Genomic DNA, 27405 nt, shown 5'->3' on the forward strand with positions numbered 1-27405 from the left:
TAGTATTCAGTTTAATGTTTAATAGACATCCTTGAGTATTTCCATTTCAAATACTTCATACTTTGACTTCACTACATTTTAGATGAAATATTTGTACTTCACTCAGTTTATTCGAAAGTATAATGAATAATTAAAACTTTACTATTTATACTATTTAAATATAATAACAGATTTTCCCAGTGGAAAACAGGAAATGCACTGTTTGCTGAACTACATGTATCTCTATATAACTGCTTGCACATTCAGATTATTGTATTACAACAGGTTGTGTTGGGGGGGGGGGTCCACAAAGTACTCAGCAGTATATCAAGTAATTAAAATTATTCACCATTAAACTAATAAACATGATCATGAATCAATATAAGTTATTCTGTCAGTTAATTACTAGTGAGTATGTTTGTTTTATGTACTTTAAGTAATTTGCAGTATTTTACAATTTTGAATAAATCACTGTATCACAGTGATGAAGTACTGTGAAGTATTATAATCAACAGCTTAGTACTTTCTACAGTACATATAAACCAGTTCATCAGTTTACAAAGTTCATTCATCTTCTGATTTAGGAGAATCAGCCCAATCAAAATCACCAGATATTTCCAGTATGTACCTAGCAGAACGTGTTCTAAAGGACTAGTGGTTACGTTTGCAGGTACTGGAACCTTAATGTGGGACCTGACGCTGCTGTTTGGAGAAGGGTTTTCTGCACATGCTTCTTCTGCACTACATCCCATTTAGGAGTGAACAGGATGAAAACAAACATGGAGCGTTTAACTGGACAGATGTGTCAAATACACAAATAAATAAATACAAGAATCAACAACCTCTAGTCCCCGTATGTTCTGAACTGTACTATAGTCCCATGGACACGTCAGAGGACACTACAGTAGCACATCAAAAAGGACCCGCACTAACATGCACCAGGCAGACCAAGAGTCACACACACGTCTGTATATGCTGTTTGTCTAATCCCATTAATTTGGCATGAACCACTATAATCCATAATCCATAATCTATAATCCATAATCCATACATTGTTTCCAACAGTTCGTCAATGAGACATAATTACTAGTGTTTTAAAGTCACTGACACAGGTTGGAATAGTTCAGAGCCGCTGGTCCGAGTCCTGAAAGTGAGAGTCCAGCAGCTGAAGTGTGGAAGTGTTGCCTGTTGGCACAGGAACGTGTGTGTCCAGTTCTCACACTTTGGTTCTCCAGATTATAGGATCTACCTGCACCGACACTACTTACTCTGCGAGGAACAAGCCTTTTCACATAGAACAACAAACACACCGTCCTCTTATCTGACCTCACACGTGACCCCTGCCCTCACTAGCCCCGTGGTGCGTGTCACTTCTACCCATCCAGCGGTTTTCCCAGGTACACCATCGTGACTTCGGTGTTGCCGTATACTGCCGACACAGCAGGGAACAGGCAGGCTTTGGGTAGTCCACGAAACGCCACTCCAAGGAACTCAAAGCCTCTCTCGAACGCTAGAGTCTTGTCGTCCATGTCGAGAATGACCCGTATTCTCTCCCCAATCTGTGGGCAAACAGGAAGAGCTGGATGTTATTATGCGTCCCTCATCATCATCACCATCATCATCATCATCACTCCCTCAGTCAAAACAACTCGACCTCTAACACAGCTGGTCATGTGACAGGCACCTGGTCCCACCTGGTATTTAGGGGCGTTGTTACACTGGGGGAAGTTTCCGTTGACCTCCCCGTTGTGCAGCAGGTTGTTGTCCACCAGGTTCCAGCCCCAGCTCTGGTCGTCGCTGCCGAGCAGAGCGACGTAGCCCTGGCACTGCATGGCCGCCCGCTTTGTGGCGATGCCTATCACCGCCACGGTGCCCAGAGGGCCTTCCCACCAGATCTCCCAGGCGTGGCGGCCTTCTGAAAAGCCGATCTTGCCCCGGGCCCCATCTGTGCTCTGGGCAATGGGGTTGCGGTGCAGGGTGAAGCCGTTCTTCTTCACGTAGACGTTCCTGGAGCAGTCATGGGAGCTCAGCGCATGTTGGAAGGCCTGGAGCTGCGGAGGACAGGACACACCGTAAACAACAACAGTAAACAAAAACTGAGACCTTTGTTTTGGTCCCTGTAGAACAATGGGGGGACTGTGGTGGATTTTGGACTATTGACAACAACAGTTGGAACCATCTTATAACAATGTTTGGTGCCTCTGACTCATTGGGGTTTTCAGCAAACACACATGGACCCGGGTACAACACTGTTCTGGTTCTGCACCCTGATCCGTATCAGAGAACTCACTTTCCCCTTGTACGTGGTCAGGTTGCACAGGATGTCTGACCGCAGCGCCTCGTCGCTCAGAGTCCGAGCGCACAGGCTGCGCCACACCTCGCTGTTTTCATCCGCCAGGGTGTTGTACCAGTGCCAGGAGACCAGCGCGCACCGCATCAGGTCCGACAGGTCCAGATAGCAGAAAATGTGCTCCAGGACTCGGGGATGAAGCCTCCCGGCTGCCCCTGCGCCCCCTGCGGCCGCAGCGACGTGGGAAAAGCCGGTGGAGCTGCAACCGGCCGCGGCTGCCGCCCCCGAACAGGAGGCGCTTCCTCCTGCGCCGGCGGATCCGGACATCACGCGTTTTTGAGGCGCACGAGCAGTTTGACACCGTGAGGACGATTCAGAACCAGCACCCTCACACGGAGCCTGCTGCTCCAGCTCCCATCGCAATGGCTGAATGGAAATGAGCTGCGAAGGTCCTGGAAGAGCAAATGATGGCGCCGCACTTCCGGTCAAACGCGCACACAGTGACTGGAGAAAATCTTAGTCAGCGTCCATGATTGGTCCAACTGCGTCCCAACCAGGGTCGAGGAGCCGTCGGGTCAAGACTAAACCTCCTCAGGTCACAAATGTTTTATCGCCTGCCAGGACCAGAGCGTCTTTTACTTTGAAAAACAAGGAGAAAACGGAAGTGCTGAATTATTTCAGTCGTAAATGTCACAGTCAGAGAATAAAGTGAAGCTTTATCCGGTTTATAATGATGGAAAATAAGATTTGTATTTATACACACAACAGCTGTGTCACAGCAACGACCGGACTCTGAGTCTAGAACAGGGACTTCCTGTGTGACTTCCGGTGTGAGCTGAGCGCCACCTGCAGACCCTTTAATGTAAAATCCACCTGAAAACAATATTGATTTGCAGACACATCAAATGTTTACACAGGAAGATTCTCCCTGTTAAGACAAAATACGGTCATTTAGAGACTGAGGACAGCAACAGGCCCAAAGACCCTGGGACCGTTTAAAGCCCAGAAAACCCAAACTAAACCAGTCCTGGATTGGTCAGTGGGAAACCTCAAAGCTCAGCCCACTTCAGTGACCTGTCTGATTAAACTGTTTAATATAGAAATACAAAGTCCAACCTGAGCCTCAGTTCATTCAATCAGTTCTAATTAATAAACACTCAGGCCACAATGGGTCCACGCACTCTGAGAATACTGGTCCTGGACCTGGACCTGGTCTACAAATGTGATATCGTTTATGAGTTGAGCTGCTGCCTGACGCAGTTAGATGATCTTCGCGAACATAGACGATCTTTGACGGGGACGTCTCTACGTGTCATCGGGGACCGAGGACCAAGTTTCCGAGTCTAACCAGGATTTTGTTAATAAACACCGTTTGTGTCTGAGCCATGTCCGCCCTGCGTCTGGTCTCAGGCCAACATGCAGTGGAGAAAGGACTTGGGGGGTCTGGTCTTCAGCCTCGTTTTTATTGGGTCATATTTCACGAATAAGGTGAGTGAACCCGGAACAACCCTTTATATATGCAGCCTCAGGTCCGGACTGGGGACTGGTCTGTAGGACTGATGGATACAAACAGTCCAGTCTGATGAAAATGTCGTGTCAGTAGGTAAAAACAGGAAAATGTTCCGAGAAGTGTCTGTTGTTATACATGAATCTAAACCTTATTGTTCCAGACCAGTCCTGCTGCTTTAGGTCAGTGATGTGAACACTGTAAATCTGACTCTTGTTTCTTTTGTCAGTTCGTCCTGTCTGTGTTAAAGTTCACTTACCCGACTCTGTTTCAGGGGTGAGTAGTTTGAAGACGCCTTTACCACAGACGTGTTTTGATTAAATGAGGATCATCAGTGTAAAGGCAGATGTTTGCCTCACTAACAAAACTGAAACCTGTGTTTTCAGGTGGCAGACGCTGGTTGGGGCCGTTCTTCTTCTGTTGTTTGGAAAACTAGGATGGGTGGAAATGAGCCGCATCACTGGGTACCGTCTTCAGCCTGCAGCATGTTTGTTCTGCTCCCACATAAGGAGGGTTTTCTACCAAATGTCTCTCTGCGGTTACAGATCAGCAGCCCTCTCCTGGCTCCCAGCCTCCCTCCTGTTTGTAGGACACATATATTCTGGCTCCAGGGCCTTGTCACACATAGTAAGTCACGTTCCTTCCTGAGGTTCTGCCCCGCACACGGAGGATTTGAATATGGTCAGTGAAGTGTTGGATCTGTTCTTGCAGGACATTCCTCGGTTCTTCACGCTGCAGAATTCCTCCCATGTCGTTAGTTACGTCATTCTGAGGCTGGTCCACAGAGAAGTAAGTGCATGCACCACATCTCATCCAGGAAGGCCCTAAACACGGTGACTGTGGGGGGCTTCAGCAGCCAAGTGCTGTGCAGCCTTTCTAGTCCAAAGCTGTGACAGACTCTCACTCTCATCTGTCTTTCCAACAGAAGACACCCTGGCTCAAACTCATCAGGTCTGTACTTCTTATTTTTATAGCATCTTATTAAAAAAACTGTTTTATTTTGAAAGTGCAATATGATCTTTAATTGGCTTTTATTGTGAAGTCAGAACACTGGCGCCTGTGTGACCTTTCACTGGACCCTTTTAGTTTGAATGAGTTGTACTTCCTGTAATCTTCTGTTGACAAGCTCCATCTTTACCTGAGCTGCCTGTTCCTACAGCGTTTGCCTCATGATGCTTTCAGCCACAAACCTTCCTTTCTACGACCCTCAGGTAATCAAATCCTTCTTAGCAGCAGCAGGACCTTTAAGAGTCCAGGGGTTTGTTTTGGCCCAGTAAGAACCTTGTCTGTCTTAACATCTGTACAGTTGGACTCCAGTGGTTACCTGTGGGCTGTGGGGCATCTGGTGTGCGTTGGTAGGTTTCACCTGGTTTTTATGGTCTCATCATAAATAAAGAGTCACGGCTGTCTCTCTGTGGCTGAGACCAACATGTTGTGTCGCTCATCAGGAGCATACAGGGGATTTCAGCTGCACTACAAGTCCAGTAACCTGAGGTACGTCAGACCACGTGTGGTGCTTTGTTCCTCTGGGCCTGCCTGAACATGAAGGTAATTAGTCTGATGTGTTTATTGTAGTGACCTGCAACAACAGTGCATCAACTACGTGTTCAGGTGAGACTGATGGAACTCACGGGTCTTTACAACAAATAAATGACTCCAGTGATTCCGTAAGTGATTCCAGCTGTTCCTCCCTCTAACAGCGTCTTGTTCCTGGGCTTCGCTGCTCCTCTGACAGGTATGACCCACCTTCATCATCTCCTGTTCACACATTTGTCATCCCATCTCTTGTGAATCTGTACCTGTTAATACCAGACAGACTCTTGTTCTCTACAGGTGACCTGACAGGTGTTCTGGACTTCCCCTTTCTCCAGTCCCACAGGTTTCACTGTGGTTGTTGTGCCAGGTGAAACCTTCCTGTCCACCAACACTTGGTGCTTTATTCTGTCACTACGCTGTAGCTCTGACGGCTCTGCAGACGTGGTTAGAAATGTTGGCTGAGCAGAGATCAGGGCTGGAATCAGAAGGTGTGAAAAGAGCTTCATGCTTCTCATTGAGTCAAACGGCTCTGAGGGTTTAAGAATCAGTCTGAGCTGCTGCTGCTCCACCTGTAGATCATCAGACTGTCAGAGTGAGGTCTCAGTGTTATCAGCACAGATCTGTTGTAATGTGGTGCAGTACTAATTCACACACCATGTCGTTCACTGAGTCCTGGAAAGGTTTCATACGTCTTTTGAACTGACCTTCCCTTCAGGCTTCCTAAGGCTGGTTTGTCTTCACAGTGCCCTGCTGGGGTTTCTGTTGCTGCTGACCACGGTCAGACTTAAAACTGGACCGTCCCTTGAGCACTTTGGGATCTGGATGTTGACGTCTAAGGTAACGGGGTCTAAGGTATTCTGAGGGCACATTGGAAACACTTGGTATTTTAATGCGAAGCTTCGCACTGAAACGTTCTGTAGATGGATCAGGTGGATCCACAGCACTGTCAGCTGGAACGATGTTCTCATTAAAGAAAAGATATGTGGGGGGCGATGGATGTTTATACCAGAAATATTCTCATTTTGTTCTAAGTTACCGTGCAGACATCTGGACTGTACATTACTTTAAATCATTTCTCATGTTGATTCTGTCTGATGGTGAAGCGTTAGAACATTTTATACAAATGATAGAACATTTTATAGTTTCCTACGAGATGAACGAAGTAACCGTCTTTTTCCTCCAGGTCACCGCGATGTTCCTCTGCCCGATCATTTTCTACATGGACATTAATACGCCGTCTCTCATTTGGTGAGTAGCTCGACCTGCTTTTACTCTGTTTGTTCAGGTTATGTTTACTTACAGCTGAGACGTGTGGAGCTTTGAGTGGTTAATGTGGTTTCTTTATATTCAACATCTTATTGTGGAGGAGCTCAGTCCTGTTTACTCTGTTCTTCCTGTTTCAGTGTGGTCATCAGTCACGTTGGAGAGGCCCTACTTGTGTATTCGGACAGAGAGTCTTGACTGTTAATAAATCTGCTCACAGAGTAAAATCATTGTGTTTTTAATGTAATTAAATCTCACAGAACAACTGAAACGATTGTGGATTTCATCTTTTAATATTAGAACCATACAATGTATTAAAAGCTGGTGAGGTTGGTGATCATGTATAAGCCTCCTCAGATATTTACTCTTTACTGAACATGCCGTAGGCTTAACCAACCATGAGCACAGTCTGCACACAGGCAGCACAGTAATACTGAGACCGACGTTCTAGCTCGCCTGCTGGTTCCGTTTTGGGGAGAACAAAACGTTGAGCGGCTGTCGTCTTCGTGAACGCGCCTGTTGATTGTCGTCTTCCTTGATATAACCTGCAAACAGATCGAGGAAACCTCATTCTACACCACAGAACGACGACTGTGTGTGTTAAATGCTTTGTTCACACGTGACCGCCCTGTTTGAAGGACCAACTGTAGTGACGTTACCCTTTTCAATGCACGTCTGTGTTGACGGGAACCCGACTTCCCAGAAGTTCTCAGGAGTACAAGGAGGAACGTAGAGAAAACGGTGCCTCGAACACATAGACAGCTTTTTCTGTTTTTGCTCCTCTGGCAGATCAGCGTAGTACTGGAACCAAACAGATCCCACTTTAAGAACCATCAGTGTTAGACGGTGTCTGTTTTAGCTTCGTGGTCACGGTACTCACACTCTCACACTCCCGACACGTGACGCCCTGCAGCTTCCTCCTCTCGTCCTTCTTGCGAACGACTGCTGCATATGCAAATGTTGGTTGTCTGGTAACAGTGAGAGAAAGGTTTAGGTTGTTGTTCAAACAGAGAACGTGTGTAACAGTAACAGTCAGTGAGAACATCCTCCCACAGCACACTCAATGATAGTACACACGGATCAATGAATTATTTGTCATTATTGACGTTCTAAGACCAATCACTGAATGAGCATGAGGCCTACCGTGCTTTGCTTGGACCTGGACTGGTTTCTGGACCATGATCTAATTTGGGAGACAAACACCAACTGAGTTCATCAGCAGAAACATAGAAACAATGATGGACGTACATGATAAACACACAGTCTGAAATCCTACCGTAGTCCTCTTCATCCTCATCATCCTCATCATCATCATCACAGGCCTGGCTCTGGTCTTCATGTGAACTGTCATAAGTCTTGTACTCCCCAAAAGTCGTGTTGTCAAACATCATATCCAAACTGTCCACTGCCTTCTCAGCGAGTCCTTAAATAGAAGTTAATATTAAAAACATTATTCAAATCACTTCAGTAAACGATTATTTTAAAGGTCGTCTTCTATATTTACCAGGCTGACTGTCCTGTCCCTGTCCACCCTGCAGTACGCTGTGACTGACCCAAGTGCAGTCAGTGTCCACCAGCTCTTCTTGACGCTGCTTCTTGGCCTGAAACACAGAGAATATGTTCCAGATTTCATCTGTCCGATACACAACACACATCACACACACGTCACAGTGACGTTATTACCATTATCATTATCAGCTTCATTAAGTTTGTAGTAGTTTGACTGTAGCTGCCCTGTGCCGCTTTAATCCGACTCAGACGCGACAGGAAACCAGAGACGTTTTTAGAGCAACTGGAAAATCGAGGTGAAAATTGTGCAAGAACTGTTTTTTTCAGTGACATGCAGGTTTCCCCAAACACACACACACACACACACTTCACGTCTCTAACCTTGTTGTCCAGAGGCTTCTTTATTAAACTTTGGTCCCTGCAGGTTTGGTCGGTCAGTTCAGGCCTCGTGTGATTGGATTCCTTCTGTTTGGCCACTGTTTCCTGGACCCTTTGTGCCTTAATCTGGTCTGGCTCTGGTTCACTTTGCTCCTTTTTCCGTTTTGCTTTGTTATTGGTGCCGTGTTCTGAAAGCCACTTGGTCTGTGGGAGGAGAGACGGGGACCTTTCCGTGGTCAAACCCGGACTGTGGATCAGCGTGGATGAGAGGGAAGACCTTAAGGCAGGGAAAACATGGTTTAGTGGGACGGTTTTTGTAAGTCAGAAGGTTTAATAGCAAACGAAAGTGTTTCCAACTCACCTCAAATGAAGGTCACACTTCGAGGGAACCTTTAAGCTGCTCTCTGCTCCCTGAGCCGTTTTAGTTTCCTTGGGGCGACGAGACAAAGAAATGAAGAAGGCAAAAGCTAAATGGGTCTAAATGTCCGCTCTAAGGTGTCAAGTGGTCTGAACTGTCCCCCCTGTAACTGTTCAGTCTTTCTCAGTAAATGTTGAAAAAACAAAATCAGAAAATGCAAATGACACATCTACTTTATTAGTGACTGACCTGATCCCTAAGACCTTCAGGTGTTTCTGCCGTCGCCTCTTTCAGCTCATGACTGACATCTGCTGAAACAAAACAGTACAACAGTCTGTATTTATAACAACAGTCTGTATGTGTAACAACAGTCTGTATGTAAAACAACAGTCTGTATGTATAACAACAGTCTGTATGTATAACAACAGTCTGTATTTATAACAACAGTCTGTATTTATAACAACAGTCTGTATTTTATAACAACAGTCTGTATTTTATAACAGTCTGTATTTTATAACAGTCTGTATTTTATAACAACAGTCTGTATTTTATAACAACAGTCTGTATGTATAACAGTCTGTATTTTATAACAACAGTCTGTATTGTATAACAACAGTCTGTATTTTATAACAAGTCTATATTTATAACAGCAGTCTGTATGTATAACAGCAGTGTATTTATAAAAAGTCTGTATGTATAACAACAGTCTGTATTTTATAACAACAGTCTGTATGTATAACAACAGTCTGTATTTTATAACAGTCTGTATTTTATAACAACAGTCTGTATGTATAACAACAGTCTGTATTTTATAACAACAGTCTGTATGTATAACAACAGTCTGTATTTTATAACAACAGTCTGTATTTTATAACAACAGTCTGTATGTATAACAACAGTCTGTATTTTATAACAAGTCTATATTTATAACAGCAGTCTGTATGTATAACAGCAGTGTATTTATAAAAAGTCTGTATGTATAACAACAGTCTGTATTTTATAACAACAGTCTGTATGTATAACAACAGTCTGTATTTTATAACAGTCTGTATTTTATAACAACAGTCTGTATTTTATAACAACAGTCTGTATGTATAACAACAGTCTGTATTTTATAACAACAGTCTGTATTTTATAACAACAGTCTATGTATAACAACAGTCTGTATTTTATAACAAGTCTATATTTATAACAGCAGTCTGTATGTATAACAGCAGTGTATTTATAAAAAGTCTGTATGTATAACAACAGTCTGTATTTTATAACAACAGTCTGTATTTTATAACAACAGTCTGTATGTATAACAACAGTCTGTATGTATAACAACAGTCTGTATGTATAACAACAGTCTGTATGTATAACAACAGTCTGTATTTTATAACAACAGTCTGTATTTATAACAACAGTCTGTATTTATAAGTCGTATCAGCTTCTTTCTGAAAAGGAAGTTTTTATTTTACGGAGCTGATTTGGTGTGAAGGCAAAACATCAGGGGCTGATTCACACACGTTTCTACAACAGGAAGTAGCTGTTTTTGTGTTTCAGAACAATCTCCCTCCAAATTTAAAGATAAAGGTTATTGATGAAACTGTTGGGAGCAGAGAGGAGGACTTTAAAGAGGCTGAGAAACAGCCAGAGAAGAAGAAACAGACTCAAAACTCTAAACATTCGTGGTTAATCTACTTTCATCTACACTGACACCTTCAGGCTCCAGGTGTCACGTAACTGAAACTTAGGAAGGACCATACTTGTCATTTAAAATATAAGAGAAGAAGAATTTTGTCTTTATGGTTCCTCATCACTAATGTTGAGTCCAGTGGGTTTAGACAGACCTGAGATTTCTGTGTGTAAGTCACATGTGTTGGGTACCAGCACTTCAGTTCCCCCAGAATCCTTTGCACCATCAGCTGAAACACCAAAAGTGAAACTTAGTGTCTCAGTCATGAAACAGTCATGAAACAGTCTGTATTGAACAGGTTATCTTAACGCAGACTGACTGTTGAAAAGCAGGTGTCTGGACTGTGGTAAAGGCAGCTCTCCGTAACAAACGGGCTTGTTCCGGTTGTTCCTACGTTTCCTCAGTCTCTTGGCGACGGGCACTGAGCTCGGCAGGATGGGAGAGTCTGGGATGATGCCTTCTTCTTCTTCTGCAGGCGACGTCTGCTGGTCATGTGACCTAACAACAACAAACCTTTCAATGTTCCACTGGGAACTTAGACTGTTCCGTAAACTGTTGAACCTACAACATCTGCAGAATTTAGAGCTGCATTATTAGGAAATACAGAAAATGTGATGTTTGATTATAAGACTAACGCTGACTGCCCCGTACAGACGGCCTCACCTAGACACTGTCAGTCTGTGCAGGTCAGAATGGACTTTCCTGTTTCCACCCTCAAGGTTGACTCTTTCAGTTTCTGTGGAACAAATGAGAGTTTCACACACACACGACGTGAATTCAACAACAACAACAATAAGAAGAAGAAGAAGAAGAAGAAAGAAGTGAGTTAACTCACGTAGTTTGGCAACAAGGTGCAGATTCAGGTCCTTGTTGTTTTTGAGGTCCTGCTCTAAGGTGGCACAGCGATCACACGCTCCAGCTCGAAGCCTGGACACAGTCATCGGTTATTTATCGTCACGTTTCATCTCACTGCAGCTTTTTACTGAAGACAGTTACCTTCCCTCCAGCAGAGCGATGGCTTCCTGCAGGGCTTTGTTCTGCTCCCTCAGCTGCTGGTTGCGAACGTAAAACACCTCCAGCTTCTCAGCGTCTCTGTGGAAAAACAAACGCTACAGTTTGATGCTTCTGTCATATGTCCTTTAAAACTTCCTGCTGTTTGGACGATTGGTCAGACAAAACAATACTGAAGCTCGGATAAATAAAAAAGGCTCATGTTCGTCAGGATCTTTAGTTTGTTTCCTGTTTACTCACAAACAGCGCTCCTTCTTCAGCTTGCTCACTTTGTCCTCCAGCTCTGGAAAGAACAACAGACGAACACACGTCAACAGACCAACGTGTGAGGCCGTCACCAGCAGGGACAGGACCCAGTACAACCAGAGACACACAGACTAAAGACACACACACACACACAGACACAGACACCCAGAGACACAGACACAGACACACACACACACACACACCTTGAATGGCCTTGTGGTGACACAGTCTGAGTTGTGTCAGTAAATCTTCAAAATGTTCAGCTGGATTGTTTGACCCACTGTTCATCCTCAGTCTCTTTAAACACAGCTGGACTTTAAACGACCTGTGGACCTGGAAACAAACAGAACCACTGGTCAGACTGGTTAGAGACAGGTTCGGGTGAAACCGTGTGGACCACCTCAGAGTCAGAACTACAAGAATCCGTCTGACAGTGAAATAACGTGCAGCTCATATTATAACACTAACACCATTAACACAGTCACACTTATATCTAATGTAAGTCCAGATGTTTCTGGACCTTTTGATCCATCAACATCTTTCCAGGTACCTGGTGCCGGACGGTCCAAACCGGGTCAGAGCCGCTCGATCGTTTCTGGTCCTAAACCGCCTTAAAGCGGAACTAATGTTAGTTACAGGTGCGGCGCTTTGAGAGGACCAACACCTACTATCCAGGTGTCACGGACAGGTGTGTGTGTCGGTCACTTTTAGCCCCCTTTATCTTCCGCGAAAACATTTAAGTTGGCGCGCCGAACTGCATACTGGGAGATCCTCTTCTTCTTCTTCTTTGTTGTTGTTTCTTCTTCTTCTCCTTCATGCGCAGCCGTTACCGCCGCCCAGTGGAAGAAGGATCATTAACGAAATCTGATCCAGACCAGACCAGCTGTTCTAAACTCATTTAGAGCCTAAACCATGTGTCTGCACCCTGATAGACCACGTTCCACAGTCTGTAATAAACTGTTTAACTATTAGGATAGGTCTGTAACTAGGTCTGTAACCTGCACTATAACTCTATAGGTCTGTAACTAGGTCTGTAACCTGCACTATAACTCTATAGGTCTGTAACAGGTCTGTATTCTGCACTATAACTCTATAGGTCTGTAACAGGTCTGTATCCTGCACTATAACTCTATAGGTCTGTAACTAGGTCTGTAACCTGCACTATAACTCTATAGGTCTGTAACTAGGTCTGTAACCTGCACTATAACTCTATAGGTCTGTAACAGGTCTGTATCCTGCACTATAACTCTATAGGTCTGTAACTAGGTCTGTAACCTGCACTATAACTCTATAGGTCTGTAACTAGGTCTGTAACCTGCACTATAACTCTATAGGTCTGTAACAGGTCTGTATTCTGCACTATAACTCTATAGGTCTGTAACAGGTCTGTAACCTGCACTATAACTCTATAGGTCTGTAACAGGTCTGTATTCTGCACTATAACTCTATAGGTCTGTAACAGGTCTGTAACCTGCACTATAACTCTATAGGTCTGTAACAGGTCTGTATTCTGCACTATAACTCTATAGGTCTGTAACAGGTCTGTATCCTGCACTATAACTCTATAGGTCTGTAACAGGTCTGTATCATGCACTATAACTCTATAGGTCTGTAACAGGTCTGTAACCCGCACCATAACACCATGGGTCTGTAACAGGTCTGTATCCTGCACTATAACTCTATAGGTCTGTAACAGGTCTGTATCATGCACTATAACTCTATAGGTCTGTAACAGGTCTGTATCCTGCACTATAACTCTATAGGTCTGTAACAGGTCTGCATCCTGCACTATAACTCTATAGGTCTGTAACAGGTCTGCATCCTGCACTATAACTCTATAGGTCTGTAACAGGTCTGTAACCCGCACCATAACACCATGGGTCTGTAACAGGTCTGTAACAGGTCTGTATCCTGCACTATAACACCATGGGTCTGTAACAGGTCTGTATCCTGCACTATAACTCTATAGGTCTGTAACAGGTCTGCATCCTGCACTATAACTCTATAGGTCTGTAACAGGTCTGTATCCTGCACTATAACTCTATAGGTCTGTAACAGGTCTGCATCCTGCACTATAACTCTATAGGTCTGTAACAGGTCTGTAACCCGCACCATAACACCATGGGTCTGTAACAGGTCTGTATCCTGCACTATAACTCTATAGGTCTGTAACAGGTCTGTATCCTGCACTATAACTCTATAGGTCTGTAACAGGTCTGTATCCTGCACTATAACTCTATAGGTCTGTAACAGGTCTGTATCCTGCACTATAACTCTATAGGTCTGTAACAGGTCTGCATCCTGCACTATAACTCTATAGGTCTGTAACAGGTCTGTATCCTGCACTATAACTCTATAGGTCTGTAACAGGTCTGCATCCTGCACTATAACTCTATAGGTCTGTAACAGGTCTGTAACCCGCACCATAACACCATGGGTCTGTAACAGGTCTGTATCCTGCACTATAACTCTATAGGTCTGTAACAGGTCTGTATCCTGCACTATAACTCTATAGGTCTGTAACAGGTCTGTAACCTGCACTATAACTCTATAGGTCTGTAACAGGTCTGTATCCTGCACTATAACTCTATAGGTCTGTAACAGGTCTGTATCCTGCACTATCTCTGACCAATCAAATCGCACTTTCACATATCTCACCTGTCGGATATTCAGGTGAAATCTCTTTGATGATAAAACGTGTCACGTGACGCACATCAGCAGACTGTCAGGATGCGTTCAGGAGCGGAGCAGAGTGTAGGTGGTCTGTGTTTCCAAAGTGCTCGGAGCCGCAGGGAAATACACCTGAAGCATGGAAATGGTGCCCTCTCATCGCAGAACGGTTCTGGAGTGAAATAAACATGAAACAGGCTAATCACAGGACATTAATGCGTCTCATGAGACAGACCAGACCAGCACATGGTCCTGCAGGAGCAGCCTGAGCTCCGGACGGTCCAGAGAAGGAAAGTTGGTTCAGCCAGAGCCGAGGGGCAGCACGTCAGTCCTGGCCGAACTGCAGACCCGCAGACAAACAGCTGTGGATGTTAGTTTGTTTGTTGTTGTTTGCTGCTGCACACGGAGGCAGAGCAGCCTGCAGACCCTGAAGGATCCATGTCCGCGAGTGACGCAGCCGAGCTGGAGCTGCGAGTCGTAGGTGGAGAGACGGGACTGCGCTGCAGGACTGCAGGAAGAGCTGCGAGGTAAAAGTCTTCACACGGTGTTTACGCTTTAAATGCTGTTTCTCTGTTCCCGTGGACCCGACGGGGGAACCTTTAAACTCATCTCTGTGTGTGAGGGCGACGCGCTGAGGACAGTCCGGGTCAGGGGTCCTGGTTTGTTCAGTGTGTTTGGAAAGAGGTTAGTCTGACTCCCAGTACATGAAACACGCTGCTGGATTAGGTCGTGATCAGGTCGTGATCAGGTTATGGATCGATGTATTGATCCTGTATTGATACTGTAGCAGGAGACTAGGGGGTCATGGGTCAGTGGACTCGTCCTATAACATGGGAACCAGCACCAACACGTCACATGTGGTTTAATGCGCCGAAGCTTCGGTTCATAATGTCATGGGCGCACGGTGCGTGTGCGTGTGCACGTCAGGAGGTTTACTACAGTCCATTCCCTGCACACCCTCCTGTCAGCAGCCTCTGTGTGTCTGTATAATGGTCTACAGGCTTAAATGGGCCCCAGGGGTGTGGCAGCCACAGGACCAGTCCCTGTGTCACGGTCACCTCTCTGGGTTTGGGCTGTAAATCATCTGCAGGAGCTGGAACAGTTCATGGGTGTTGAACACACACCCACACTTGAGTCCAGGTTGGGTTGTTATGTAAGTGTTGGCTGGTGATGTGGTCACACACCCACAGTCACACTGACCTCGGCTGCAGTTTGCATGACACACACACACTCAGAGGTAAATCAGCAGCTCAGACCAGCCGAGGCCCGATAAGGAGCCGAGGCCCGATGATAACGAGGGACTGTAGCTTGGATGAAAGCTGCACTTTGTGTTTGTTAACAGACCGACAGGAAACGGATGAGTTGACTCTCAGGGCTCAGTGAGTTCAGGTTTGGATCCAAACACAGGACCATGAGTCCTCTGCTGCAGCACGCTGTTAGAAATGTTCAGAGAACATTCAGTCCGTTAAGAAAAATGTTCCTGCTTCTGAGAAAGTGAGGATTTGTTGTGAAACTGCGATGAACAGGATCACTTTGGGTTCTGTCCTGTTCATGTGGAGAAAACTGAAGGTATCAGCTGAAGCTCAGTTACACCAGTCTGCTCTGATTTAGTCGGGGGGAGAAGTGGGAACACTGGTCTGTTTAATTAGTCCAGTAATGTTTTCAACATTAACGCAGAATGTAGGTGATGATTGCTGCAGACAGACTCTACCAAGAGGAACCAGATTGGGGCCTATTGGAAGAAGCAGGACACATGAATTTAGTCACAGACCATCAGATCCCTTCATTAATGGTTAAATTATGAAAACATGGTCGCCTGCAGGTTTACAAGCTCTAATATCACAGTGCTCTTCTTAGATTTCTTCTGTTGCCTCTGGCTAGGGCAGGATTAAAATCCTCAGAACTATCTCCGTGCAAGGCGTGTTGGACTTGGCACCGGCCGACATAGGTGTTGGAGAGCATAACGCCTTCCTCCCTCCTCATAGTTCTGCTCCTCGTCATGTTATGTCACGTCAGGCTTTTATGAGAGCTCCAGAGATTATGCTGTAATGAGGCCAATGACTTGGCCCCGAGGGCAAGGTGGAAGGTTTGATGGTCCGTGCTGTCAGGGAAGGCTGAGACATGATCTCTCATACCAACACGTGACACATAAAGCCTCTGTTCCTAAGAAACAATAACAAACCACTGAACTGAAAAATGTTCTGTGAGGGAGAACCGCTGTCACTTAGTTTATGTTTATCCAAACAAAGATATTTGGTACTGGTGACGTTTCCAGGCTCTGGACTGCAGGTTCAGCTTCGGACTGTGAGTGAGCATGTGCAGGTTTTAGTGAATCTGTGAGTGGGTGTGTTTCCTCTGCACGTTGGTGTGCACAGATGTGCGTGGTTATATAACAGCAGTCAAACTGTTTAGATAAGCGTGTTCTCAGTGTTGAAGCAGCAGCTGGAGATAGAAATGAAGGATAATTGATCAGCTGCTCTGATCAATCAGGGCTTTTCTAGCACAGACACCAGATGTTTGTTGTTGTCAGGCACTAAGGTCCAACACGGTCCAGTCACATGTGATGCAGCTTTATAGTGTTGTCCTGATGAGGGGGTTCCCCTTAGCTGGAACCTTTTGAGTCGTCAGTGAGAACGTTATTCTTATTGATGATTATAATCTGATTATTATTATTAGATCGTCATTAATTGTAGATCGTTGCTTTTTTAGAGCAGAGCAGGATGAAACACTGGGACGACGTTTCCAGCAGGAGAATCATCGCGGTGATGAAAAGCCAGCAGGCCAGGACCGTTACCCATCAGCCATCAGGCAGGAGGGAACACACAGAGGTGAAGCACATACACAAACCTTCAACTGGGGGTGTCTGTTCTGGCTGTTCCTCCCAAATCTATTTTTTATAGGGGCAGATAGTTCTGTTGACTTATGGCCCAAACACATTCTGGTGTGGAGGTGCACGTTGATGTGCACGTGGCAGTCAGAGCGTTATCGTCCCTCTGGTCTGCGGCTCCTCTCGCACCGAGGCTTTAAACTAGCATTAGCTGCTGGAAGACTTCGCTGTGGCGGACTCAGGACTACAGTCCTGCATGAGCTGACACAACAAACACAGGAATGTAGGTGACGGTCTGGGTGGAGTGTCGGAGAGGGAAGGTGTGAGGGGTGGAGAAGCCTCGTGTGCTGTCTTTACATCCAACAATATCAAGGCTCCAAACCTGAATTTCCAGCAGTCGCCTGAAGTGAACGGGTTATTCTGAATCTGTTGCAGCACTAAACCCTGGGACAGACAGACGGCAGAAGGATGCTCACTGTGGGGATCCTCAGGTCCAGATCCAGAAGCCTACTGGACCCAGATTCACCTCATGCCTCTTCTTAAGATTTTCCTCAAATCCCAGGCTCGGAAAACCAGAACTAAACCCGACGACGGAACCAGACTCCTGTTCACACAGGTAAGCCTTCACTTAATGAAAGTCAGTGTTGACATTTTGTCCATGTGCAGACTGACCAGCTCAGTCTCTCTTTGAGGAGGTCTGTGCACGGACCAAGAGCAGCTCCTGGTCTGTGACTGTAGAAAACACTGGACCATTTAACTGCACGTTCTAATAATCAACATGAGAGAAAGACGCATTTATTGCAATTATCCTTTGGTATTTAAGACCAGGGGAAACACCTGGTCAGACCACCTGGACCTGGTCTAAGACAGTTTGGATCATTTTGGAAGAGATAGATTTAAAACTGGTGTTGTTGTTTTTACAGTTTCAGTTTGTCACTTTGGTTGTCGAGAGTTAAGGTTCAATCTGTTTGTTGTTATGGACTAAATGAATCCAAACCAAGTGAACAGCTGCTGTTTGTGGATCCAGGACTTTTCATTCCCACAGCTGATCAGAAACATTTGGGCCGACTGGTCTTTAAGTCTCTTTAAACAGCTGGAGGTGATTTAGGTTGGACAGGAATCCAGAGCAGGAGGAGTCACTGTAGTCCAGGAGAAAACAACAAAAACAACAACGCTCCTCACAGCTCCTCACTCCTTACAACGCTCCTTACAGCGCTCCTCCTCACAGCTCCTCACAGCTCCTCACTCCTTACAGCGCTCCTCCTCACAGCTCCTCACAGCTCCATACTCCTCACTCCTTACAACGCTCCTCCTCATAGCTCCTCACAGCTCCTCACAGCTCCTCACTCCTCACAGCTCCTCACTCCTTACAACGCTCCTTACAGCGCTCCTCCTCACAGCTCCTCACAGCTCCTCACTCCTTACAGCGCTCCTCCTCACAGCTCCTCACAGCTCCTCACTCCTTACAGCGCTCCTCCTCACAGCTCCTCACAGCTCCTCACTCCTTACAGCGCTCCTCCTCATAGCTCCTCACAGCTCCTCACTCCTCACAGCTCCTCACTCCTTACAGCGCTCCTCCTCATAGCTCCTCACAGCTCCTCACTCCTCACAGCTCCTCACTCCTTACAGCGCTCCTCCTCACAGCTCCTCACAGCTCCTCACTCCTTACAGCGCTCCTCCTCATAGCTCCTCACAGCTCCTCACTCCTCACAGCTCCTCACTCCTTACAACGCTCCTTACAGCGCTCCTCCTCACAGCTCCTCACAGCTCCTCACTCCTTACAATGCTCCTTACAGCGCTCCTCCTCACAGCTCCTCACAGCTCCTCACTCCTCACAGCTCCATACTCCTCACAGCTCAGTTTCAGTGCAAACAGCAGGTCAATAGTGAGACACACTCACGAGGGAACATCAGGTAAATAGATCAATAGAATAGTTTATTAAATCATTGTTGGTGTCGGGCAGCACGGTGGCTGAGTGGTTAGCACTGTTGCCTCACAGCAAGAAGGTCGCATCCCGGCCTTTCTGTGTGGAGTCTGCATGTTCCCCCTGTGCTTGTGTGGGTTTTCTCCAGGTACTCTGGTTTCCTCCCACAGTCCAAAAACATGTATGTCAGGTTGATTGGTGACTCTAAATTGCCCATAGGAGTGAGTGTGAGTGTGTGAGGTTGTTTGTCTCTATGTGGCCCTGTGATGGACTGGGGACCTGTCCAGGGTGGACCCCTGCCTTTCACCCAAAGAGAGCTGGGATAGGCTCCAGCAGATCCCTGGGACCCTGAGCCAGGAAAAGCGGGTATAGAAAATGGATGGATGGATTGTTGGTGTGTGTGTGTGTTGAAGAAGTTGGTGTGTGTGCTGTTAGTTTAAGGCTCTGTCAGTGAAAGTCATTGATGTAACTCTTGGTTCTAAAGAGAACACTCCTCTTTCACTGTCTTTGGCCTTATATGGACATCGGCACTGAGCGTGGGATCCACAGCACACGCATGTAGGAGCCATGTGCTGCCATTGCAGGTGCTTCCCTTAATGGTTAAGAGGTGGAACTGCAGTGTACACAGGACTGTGAAAACTGTTTAGCAAAGAATCCTGTTGATCCTGCAGATCAGCATTACTGTGGCAAATGTTCCACATCTAATCCCTCGAACGTTTCACACCAAAGCAGCTGAGAACAGACGGACTGGGTGTGCCCGTGAGAAATGTGAGTCTTCTGGGAGGCGAAGCGTTAAAGCGTTTGTTCAGGTCTGACTGTCGAAGTGTTTTATCGGTTTGTATAATCTCAGCAGTAAAGCCAGCACGGTGTCTCTTCACACTGTGGTTATCGTGCTCTTCCCACCAAGCTGGGATCAGGGAGCTCACTATCAGACGTTGCACAACTCACAGCAACAAAGGACAAGCTTTCACAGGCTCTCTCTCCTCTGGTTTATTGTCTGATCCTGTAACACACAGCTGAGATCAGACTGCACAAGGAAACGTCAAGAGAAAAGGAAAACAAGTTTAAGCTGAGCACAAAAGGTCAGATGTCAAATATGAGATGTATAGAAAATTATATTTCACAAACTAAACTCATTATTTGTTAAATGCCTCCAGTAATTTATAGTGAAGTCATAGTGATTTATTCCTGTATTCAAAATAAACAGGACACTATACAGGAGTAATGCAACTATGACTACAGCAGCAATTCAAAATGAATCATTCATCACATTGTGTTGGAAAATAGGAAAATAAAGGTTTATTGTGAAGTGCACGATGAGCTGTGCAGCATTTAGCATCGTGGAGTCCAGCAGGTCCCTGTGACCCTGGTTGGGAATGAGCAGGTATAGACGACGGATGGACGTCGTCTTTATAAACTCCGGCTGGTTAATGAGTCAGATGTAATTTAAAGTGTGTAGAGTGACATGTGTTAATGTTTATGTGTGGGGTGTTAAGTCACGTCAGGCTGTTATTACAGAGATTGTGCTGTAATGAAGCCAGAGCCCCTGAGGGCAGGGTGGATATCTGCTCCTCCCCGCCTTCATTATTCACATCCATCTCCAGCAACAACAATAAACATATTTGTCATGGCCCATAATCCGTTTTGGGTAGCCTTAACACTTCCTGTGTACTGTACATTAGTGACAGGTGTGATTCAAAGGATACTGTCTAGTCTGACTTTAATCTCTTCTGTCCCTCCTGTTTTTCCAGCTTGACTGAACCAGTGAGGCCTGGGACCGAGGACAGCAGCCCTCAGGTAAGGACTGTCTGCATCCACATCCAGACCTCCAGACCTTTACCTCAGTGGTTCTAAATGCAGTCGCACCCCGACCCATTTCCCCCTGGTTTATTGATCCTTAAGATGAGGTCAGGCCAGGTCAACGTGACATGAGATAATAATGTCACCTTGAGTTTAAACTGCCAACCTAATCACACCCTTTTGTTCTCCTCCAGAACAAACGAACCCACATGCCTGAGTGTAATTACCTTTAGTTCTTCTTTGTCCTTGTTGCTTTCTGTTCTGTCTGTGAGCAGCAGCTGCTGAGGGACAACATGAAACTGCACTAGAGCCTTTTAGTTGTGAGGTGACCAAACCACAGTCCGGCCCCAAATGTTCACATTTTTATATTTGACTGTGAAGAGCGAGTTGCTAATTAGCATATACCATCTGGTTATCTGCAGTAATTCTTCTTCTTCTGGCAGGTTATCAGACGAACGTCTAGAGAGACATCCAGCACCTGTTCAAAATCAGAGAAGAAGAAAGAAACGGGCAGCACACTTTGTCAAGAACTGCAGACTGTCAGTAAAAGTCCCAGTTTCTCCAATGATGATTTGGGACCATATGAGTGTAATGGCCTGCACATACTCTCTGGTTCTGGTTCTGGATCAGTACAGCTAAACAAAGACATAAAGGACCATTCAAATCCTGAGAACCCAAAGGATCCTGAGAAACTGTCCAACTTGAGTCGAACCATGTTGTCTTCCTCTGTGGTAACAGCTCTTGCCCCACACTGGAGCGGGAGGCGCCGCAACAAACGACTGGAGGGAACTGGCTTTTCAGACGCTCAGGGGAACTTAGAGGATGTGAAAAGCACCGCGGTGAACTGTGCACATGAAAGCTTTCAGGCTCAAAAGCCACATCGTGAAGAGAAGGTGCTGACACAGGAGCAGCTGATGGGTTCTTTAATAGGCTGCAGGAGAACCGCAGTGGGCTGGTCGACTAACAGTGGACCTGCCAGCCTGGGCTGTGAATCTAAGAGGAAAATGATTCAGGTGGTTTCTTTGAATGTAAACCCTGGAGTGATAAATGCATCTGCACTTCCTGCACTCTCCCTTAACCCAAAGGAAGAAAGTGGCCACAAAGCAGGTGTCTCTCCTTTAAGCTCAAAGCCGACGACCAGCAGTGTACTTCTGTCCTTGAGGAGAGTCAACCACAGCGGCAGGAGCTCCAACGCTGCCTCCACCTTGTCTGGGTCTTCGGCTCTGAGCAACTTACCAAGTGAGCGAGATGAGAAATCCTTCACAACACACTTCTCTCCACCGTTTCTGAGTAATAAAGAGCAAGAGAGGCCAAAACCCCTGCACATCTCATCCTCCACTTTTTACAGGACACCTGAACCTGGGCCTCTCCAGTCCTCATCATCATCCCCCAGTAACAGAGACAGGAACATTTCTGGAACTTGCCTGTTTTCGTTTCCAGCCACAAAGAAAGATGGAGAAGACACACTCTTTACACAGCAGCCTCAACCAATAAGTCGGACCCAGTCCAGTCTCAGTCTCATCTGTTCCAAACCTTCATTACTGAGTGAAGGACCATCTCAGAGCCCAAACCTCCTCTCAGAGAACTCGGGGCCCTCACCCAGACATCCCTCTGTCCTTCTCAAAACCCACTCCCTTCCTAGAAGGACCACCTTGACATCCACTTCCTGGTGGAAACAAGTTACACAGGAAGACAGTGACACAGCCACCGACAAAGAAGAGCCAAACTCACCGTTAATCCTGCTCTGTAACGACGGCACTGACTTCACCTCTCCCAGTACGACTGACCACAAAAAGCTCAGTAGTCAAATGTCCCAAACCAGAGAAAACACCAACACAACAGAGTCCGTTTGCCAAAGTGACACGCACCTTGGTGTCAACACCCAGAGAGAGACTCGGAGCCTCGAACATAGAAATGACCACAAATCAGACATCTCTGTGGACCAGCAGCACGGCTACAGTTTAAACAGCACAGAACCACAACAGCCTCTTAGCCTGGCCAGTGTTTCCTGCAGCTCTAACATCAGCAGAGCACAAACACTGAGTCACCCTAAAGACCTCAGCAAGTCCGATAATCATGGCTCATCTGAAACCACCAACATCCCAGCGTCTCCTCATAATGTCTGTGAAGCATTTTCACCTGCCGCTGCCATCACTCACAACAGCAAAGCTCTTAGCTCTAAAACCACCCCTGGTTTCTGCCCCCCCTCAACAAGTTCCATCTTCAGTTCTCATCCAGGTTCTTCTCAGGCCAATAATACGTCACCAGTAAATGCCTTTTCTCCCCAAACAACCAAAGTCACCAACTCAGCCAGTGCCACACCTCTCGGCTTCCAAAGAAGCCAGCCCTCCCTTCCCAAACCGTCTCACCCTAAAAGACTTTCCAGCCAGATTCCCACCCTCAGATCCTTCTCTAAGACAAAGTACAGCCCTGTGTCTGCTGTATCCCTGCCCTCCTCCATCCTAAACCCTCCTGCAGCCCCAGGCCCATCCCCCCTTACTCCTCCAGTCACTCCTGTCATTACGTCATCTCCCATCAACATCTCCTCTATCCTAACACCCCCTGCGACCCCAGTCAATACCAGCCGCAGCTTCTTAGAAACCTCCAGCTCTCAGGGGGGTAGTGCCGAAAGTGACCCAAAGAAACTGAGGACAGAGGGAAACAGAGTGAGACGAGTGAAGTGGGATGAGTCTGTGGATCTGCAGCATTATGAGCCTGTCACTTTGGAGAAAGAAGATTCATCTCAAGTCCCTGTGGGTCATCAGACTCTCTCTGGGTCCCCGCGAAGCATTAAGGCCCCAGCCATCTTCTCATTTCTAAGATCAAGCTCTCCAGCCCCCAAAAGTGCCAACACCCAAGTGAGGAAGGCAGAGAAGTATCGGTCCTTATCGTCTGACTCTGCTGCTGTAACGTCCAGAGAGCAAAAACGACCTAAGCTCAGCCCCCGTGACATTAGGGTTTCTGATCAGGGAGCATGTGATTTAATTAGACCTGGTCAGGAGGGGACACAGTCCCTGGAGTCTGGCACAGTACAGTACAAGTCTTCTGGTCCTCTCTCCCTCCCTCCTGAATTTTCAGCTGGTTCAAAGTTTCGTTATAGCACTACACCTTATTCCACACTTATATCCAGCAGGTCAACACAGGGAGAAAGTAAAAGTAAAGTAATCAGGTCCCCCCTCTTCCAACCATATCTTTCCTCATCCAACCCTCCTCTGGTGCATGTCAGCCCCACCCAGCCCTCGTTCCCTTTCCAGAACACAACTGCCATGAAAGAGAGTTCACACAATGGGGCTGCAGAAACGAATGAAGTCACGAATAACCACAGCAAGATATTACTTGTTGACAACAGAGTTCATATCAGCTCAGAGACTCTGCAGGCTGATAAGTCACACAGCAGCTCCTCGACGTGTATAACCGAGACACTGATTTACAGCATTAAACCTAAAGCAGATCCAGCTGCCACAAAGAGCACCACACCTACGCCTGCACAACATAGTCCAAACACACTGGCTTCTATGGAGACCAAGTTAAGTAAACAGTCACACACAGTACACAACAAGGAAGCAGCACATAAACCGCACAGTCACTCAGATCAAAGCTGCAGCGGCAGCAGCTCGACAGAGACTCAGTCCCAGGATGGAGAAGACGGCAGCAGAAGACCGAAGACGAGCGTCCTGGGCAGGAGCAGACTGTTTTCCACAGAGGCTTCCTGTGTGCAAAGCCCCAAGAGGAGCCGATTTGCTCTGAAGAAGAGTGTCAGCACCACAGACTCCAGTCTATCGAGGTCAGACTCTGAGAAGAGCAGTAAGAATAACAACAAAATGGACCAGGTCCTCAACAGACTGAGGCAAACATTCAGCAATAGATGGCCCGATGATGATCTGCCGTTTCCATGGAAATGGAAACGCACATCCCAAACACCTTCAGTCAGTGGATCAAGTGATGTCAGTGATGTCACTGTGGACAGCACCAAAACACTGGAGAAGCCAGAGGAAGGAAGGGGTGTGGTCCTGGAGGACCGGGGGTCAGAGGGTCCAGAGAGGCTGACACAAAGCAGATACACTATCACACCACCCTCATCTGCTGGGAGAGCCGTGCCAAGAGATGAGTTGTCTGTGTGGCCGGATGAATCGGCTCCAGAAGAGCAAAATAAAACCCAAGTCCACCTGAGAGTGCACAGCCCAACAAACCAGTTTTTCTCAAGTAGAGATCCCAACTTTGGGAGCAGCCAGAATCTGTCTGGTTGTTACCCTGCTAAGTTAAGAAATTCAGCATCCAGCCCCCGAAGCCCCAGAAGCCCCTTCTCCCCTTTCTCCTCTATTTCACCCCCGTCCCAGTGTCCTTCACCTGACGTAACAGACGACAGCGTCTTCTACAGCCCAAAGCTTCGGTGTCGCAGGGAGTCCTCCTCACCGTGTGAACCAGGAGAGAGACTCAGACTGAGGGGTTCAAGAAGCCGTGCTTCCACAGGTACTCACAGTGCAGATCCAGAACAGGACTCTGCGTCCTCCTATGCAGACTTGAAGTATGGCATTGAGCCTGGGAGGTCATTTTCTGTGAGTTCTGTCCTCTCCAGTCGACCCTCAGGGCCTGGACGCATTTCCACTGGATCCAGGTTCATGAGTGTGGGTGACCTCTCTAAGTCTGCCCTGACTTGTGGGGGTACTGCCAAAGACTTGGATCAGTGGTCTTTTGTACCTGTGTGGTCTACAGAAAAGGACTGCCAGCCCACTGGTGACTGTAGTACTTCATACTCCCCCAGTGACCCTGGTAAGATGAGATCGAGGTCTCTTCCTCGATCACTGACAAAGTGTTTGGCAAACTGGAGCTCTGGAGTCCCCGCTTCTCACTCCGGAACTACCACAACCTCAAAGCCAGTCTGCCTTTTTAGCCCTAGCATGAACAGCTCTCACTTTGCGTGGGACACAGACAGTCCTCCAACACCTCCTCCAACACCCCCCCTGTCTCCGGTGACCAGGCGCATGTCCAAACCTGCCAGCTTTTCCTCCCCTACCTTCTCCGGCTTGTCAGAAGCCTCACAGCCAGTGGACACCCAGTCCTCCAGGGGGCATTTGCCCTCCAGAGGTTACGTCTCCAGCCTGAGCACCTTCGAGGAGTCTTCAGACAGCAGCTCGGACACTACGACAGACGATGAATATTACTTAGAGACAGGCGAAGATGAAGAGAAGGAGACAGAATTGTGAAAGTTGAGCTGCTTAGTGGTCTGGATCAAACACATGAAGAAAACTGTCCCTCATCATGGACCATGTTCTGCTCAGGCCTTGTCCCTGTTCTGTTATCGTTAGAAAGCAGATCAGAGGGAGAACTGACTGCCTGTATCGAAGCTGCTGCCATGTCAAAAACATAAAGTGAGCGTAGCTTTAAAAAACCTTTAATCTCTGCAGGATGAGAAAGAACATTGACCGTGTAGAGTTTGGTCACATGACATCAGGGAGGAATCTGCATCTTTTTAGGTTTAATATTCAAACTACTGTGTGTGGGGTTGATCTGTTTCTTACCTGTGGTTTTAATGTGCTGAGGCAGATACGTGATTGAGATGAACTGTGGCTGGTGTCAGCATGATGCACTCACATTATGATCAGACATTACAACGTGCTTTATGAACTGTACGCCCTTATTCGCACACTGATGTATCTATTTTATTAAAATATTTTATTAACACATATGTGGCATTTCCAAAAAGAACCTGAAAACACAGTTTCTGCTCCGGTGAGAACGTGTTTGGACCGATTCTGGTTTTTCATGATGTCATTTTATTGCAGTGATCCAACACGGTGATTGCGTGCCATGAGTGAAAAGGTATTTTGAGTATTAGCATAACAGAGTGTGTCACATTTGAGTCTGCTGGGAGGTTCGGGCCACGTCGATCACGGTCCTTTGATGGTTGCTGTGGACTTAAAATAGTCTGGTGTGGGTGGGGCTGTCAAATAGTTTCACTCATGAAGTCAGAAGGTGTTTCCTTTTGTTTTAGCTGTTATGGTGATGAATACATGGTGTAAACATCCATTTCACTGGGTGTAATATCAATACTTCATTTGCTAGTTATGTACTTCATGTCCTTGACTTTCCCTTCTTTGTATATGAGACACTGATCATCATATTATCTAATACCTTCAGCAAGTATGAGGAGATCTGTTCCAGTTTTATTGGTCTAAAATAATCCCAAGGCCCTTTACAGAGAAGTCAGATAACTTTGTTAGTTAAAGGACTTTAATACTGTGTCAATATTCAACTTTACTGATTTGATCACATTCATGATTGTTGACTTCACGTCTGCTCACCAGGAACCAGGAACCAAATGTTTGAGTAAACCTCTTTGGCCCTCTAGTGGTGGATCAGTATAGTTCACCTGTAGAAAAATCCTCCTTCCTGTTCCTAAATGTTTTGTCCAAGCTGCTGATGCATCAC

The 27405-nt window shown here is 46.4% G+C and overlaps 4 protein-coding genes across 7 annotated transcripts; 2 read left to right on the forward strand and 2 right to left on the reverse strand.

The window, feature by feature from the left end:
- fbxo45 (F-box protein 45) lies at positions 1-2733 on the reverse strand. Its single transcript, XM_026292799.2, has 3 exons — positions 2270-2733; positions 1674-2030; positions 1-1538 (listed from the first exon to the last, which is right to left on the reverse strand). The coding sequence occupies exons 1-3, from the start codon at positions 2594-2596 to the stop codon at positions 1353-1355; spliced, it is 870 nt and encodes a 289-aa protein (XP_026148584.1). The 5' UTR covers positions 2597-2733; the 3' UTR covers positions 1-1352.
- A 331-nt stretch (positions 2734-3064) lies between these two features.
- Positions 3065-6846, forward strand: tmem241 (transmembrane protein 241). Its single transcript, XM_026292797.2, has 15 exons — positions 3065-3757; positions 4006-4052; positions 4163-4240; positions 4322-4403; positions 4488-4565; positions 4702-4727; positions 4936-4987; positions 5083-5131; positions 5225-5270; positions 5352-5387; positions 5477-5511; positions 5610-5679; positions 6056-6149; positions 6496-6560; positions 6716-6846. Exons 1-15 carry the CDS (start codon positions 3686-3688, stop codon positions 6771-6773), a joined length of 888 nt encoding a protein of 295 aa, XP_026148582.1. The 5' UTR covers positions 3065-3685; the 3' UTR covers positions 6774-6846.
- A 56-nt stretch (positions 6847-6902) lies between these two features.
- Positions 6903-14549, reverse strand: rbbp8 (retinoblastoma binding protein 8). 3 transcript variants are annotated; one of them, XM_026292752.1, is made up of 17 exons: positions 14414-14549; positions 11959-12088; positions 11750-11792; positions 11495-11590; positions 11334-11425; positions 11162-11234; positions 10818-10996; positions 10653-10727; positions 9070-9131; positions 8824-8891; positions 8466-8739; positions 8080-8176; positions 7852-7998; positions 7719-7758; positions 7456-7543; positions 7235-7376; positions 6903-7120 (listed from the first exon to the last, which is right to left on the reverse strand). In XM_026292752.1, the coding sequence occupies exons 2-17, from the start codon at positions 12041-12043 to the stop codon at positions 7023-7025; spliced, it is 1659 nt and encodes a 552-aa protein (XP_026148537.1). In that variant the 5' UTR covers positions 12044-12088; positions 14414-14549; the 3' UTR covers positions 6903-7022. The 3 variants fall into 3 exon arrangements, with proteins under 3 accessions (XP_026148537.1, XP_026148538.1, XP_026148536.1); XM_026292753.1 differs by lacking the exon at positions 14414-14549 and adding an exon at positions 12306-12545 and having other exon boundaries at positions 9070-9128; XM_026292751.1 differs by lacking the exon at positions 14414-14549 and adding an exon at positions 12306-12545.
- Positions 14550-14849: 300 nt separating this feature from the next.
- LOC113121855 (mucin-5AC-like) lies at positions 14850-26660 on the forward strand. Of its 2 annotated transcripts, none has more exons than XM_026292697.1 (5): positions 14850-14952; positions 17135-17253; positions 17688-17868; positions 20928-20973; positions 21420-26660. In XM_026292697.1, the coding sequence occupies exons 1-5, from the start codon at positions 14864-14866 to the stop codon at positions 26178-26180; spliced, it is 5196 nt and encodes a 1731-aa protein (XP_026148482.1). In that variant the 5' UTR covers positions 14850-14863; the 3' UTR covers positions 26181-26660. The 2 variants fall into 2 exon arrangements, with proteins under 2 accessions (XP_026148482.1, XP_026148481.1); XM_026292696.1 differs by lacking the exon at positions 14850-14952 and adding an exon at positions 14962-15109.
- The last annotated feature ends 745 nt before the right edge of the window (positions 26661-27405 follow it).

The sequence above is a fragment of the Mastacembelus armatus genome, chromosome 20, assembly GCF_900324485.2.
Source record: "Mastacembelus armatus chromosome 20, fMasArm1.2, whole genome shotgun sequence".
In the NCBI taxonomy this organism is placed as follows: Eukaryota; Metazoa; Chordata; class Actinopteri; order Synbranchiformes; family Mastacembelidae; genus Mastacembelus; species Mastacembelus armatus.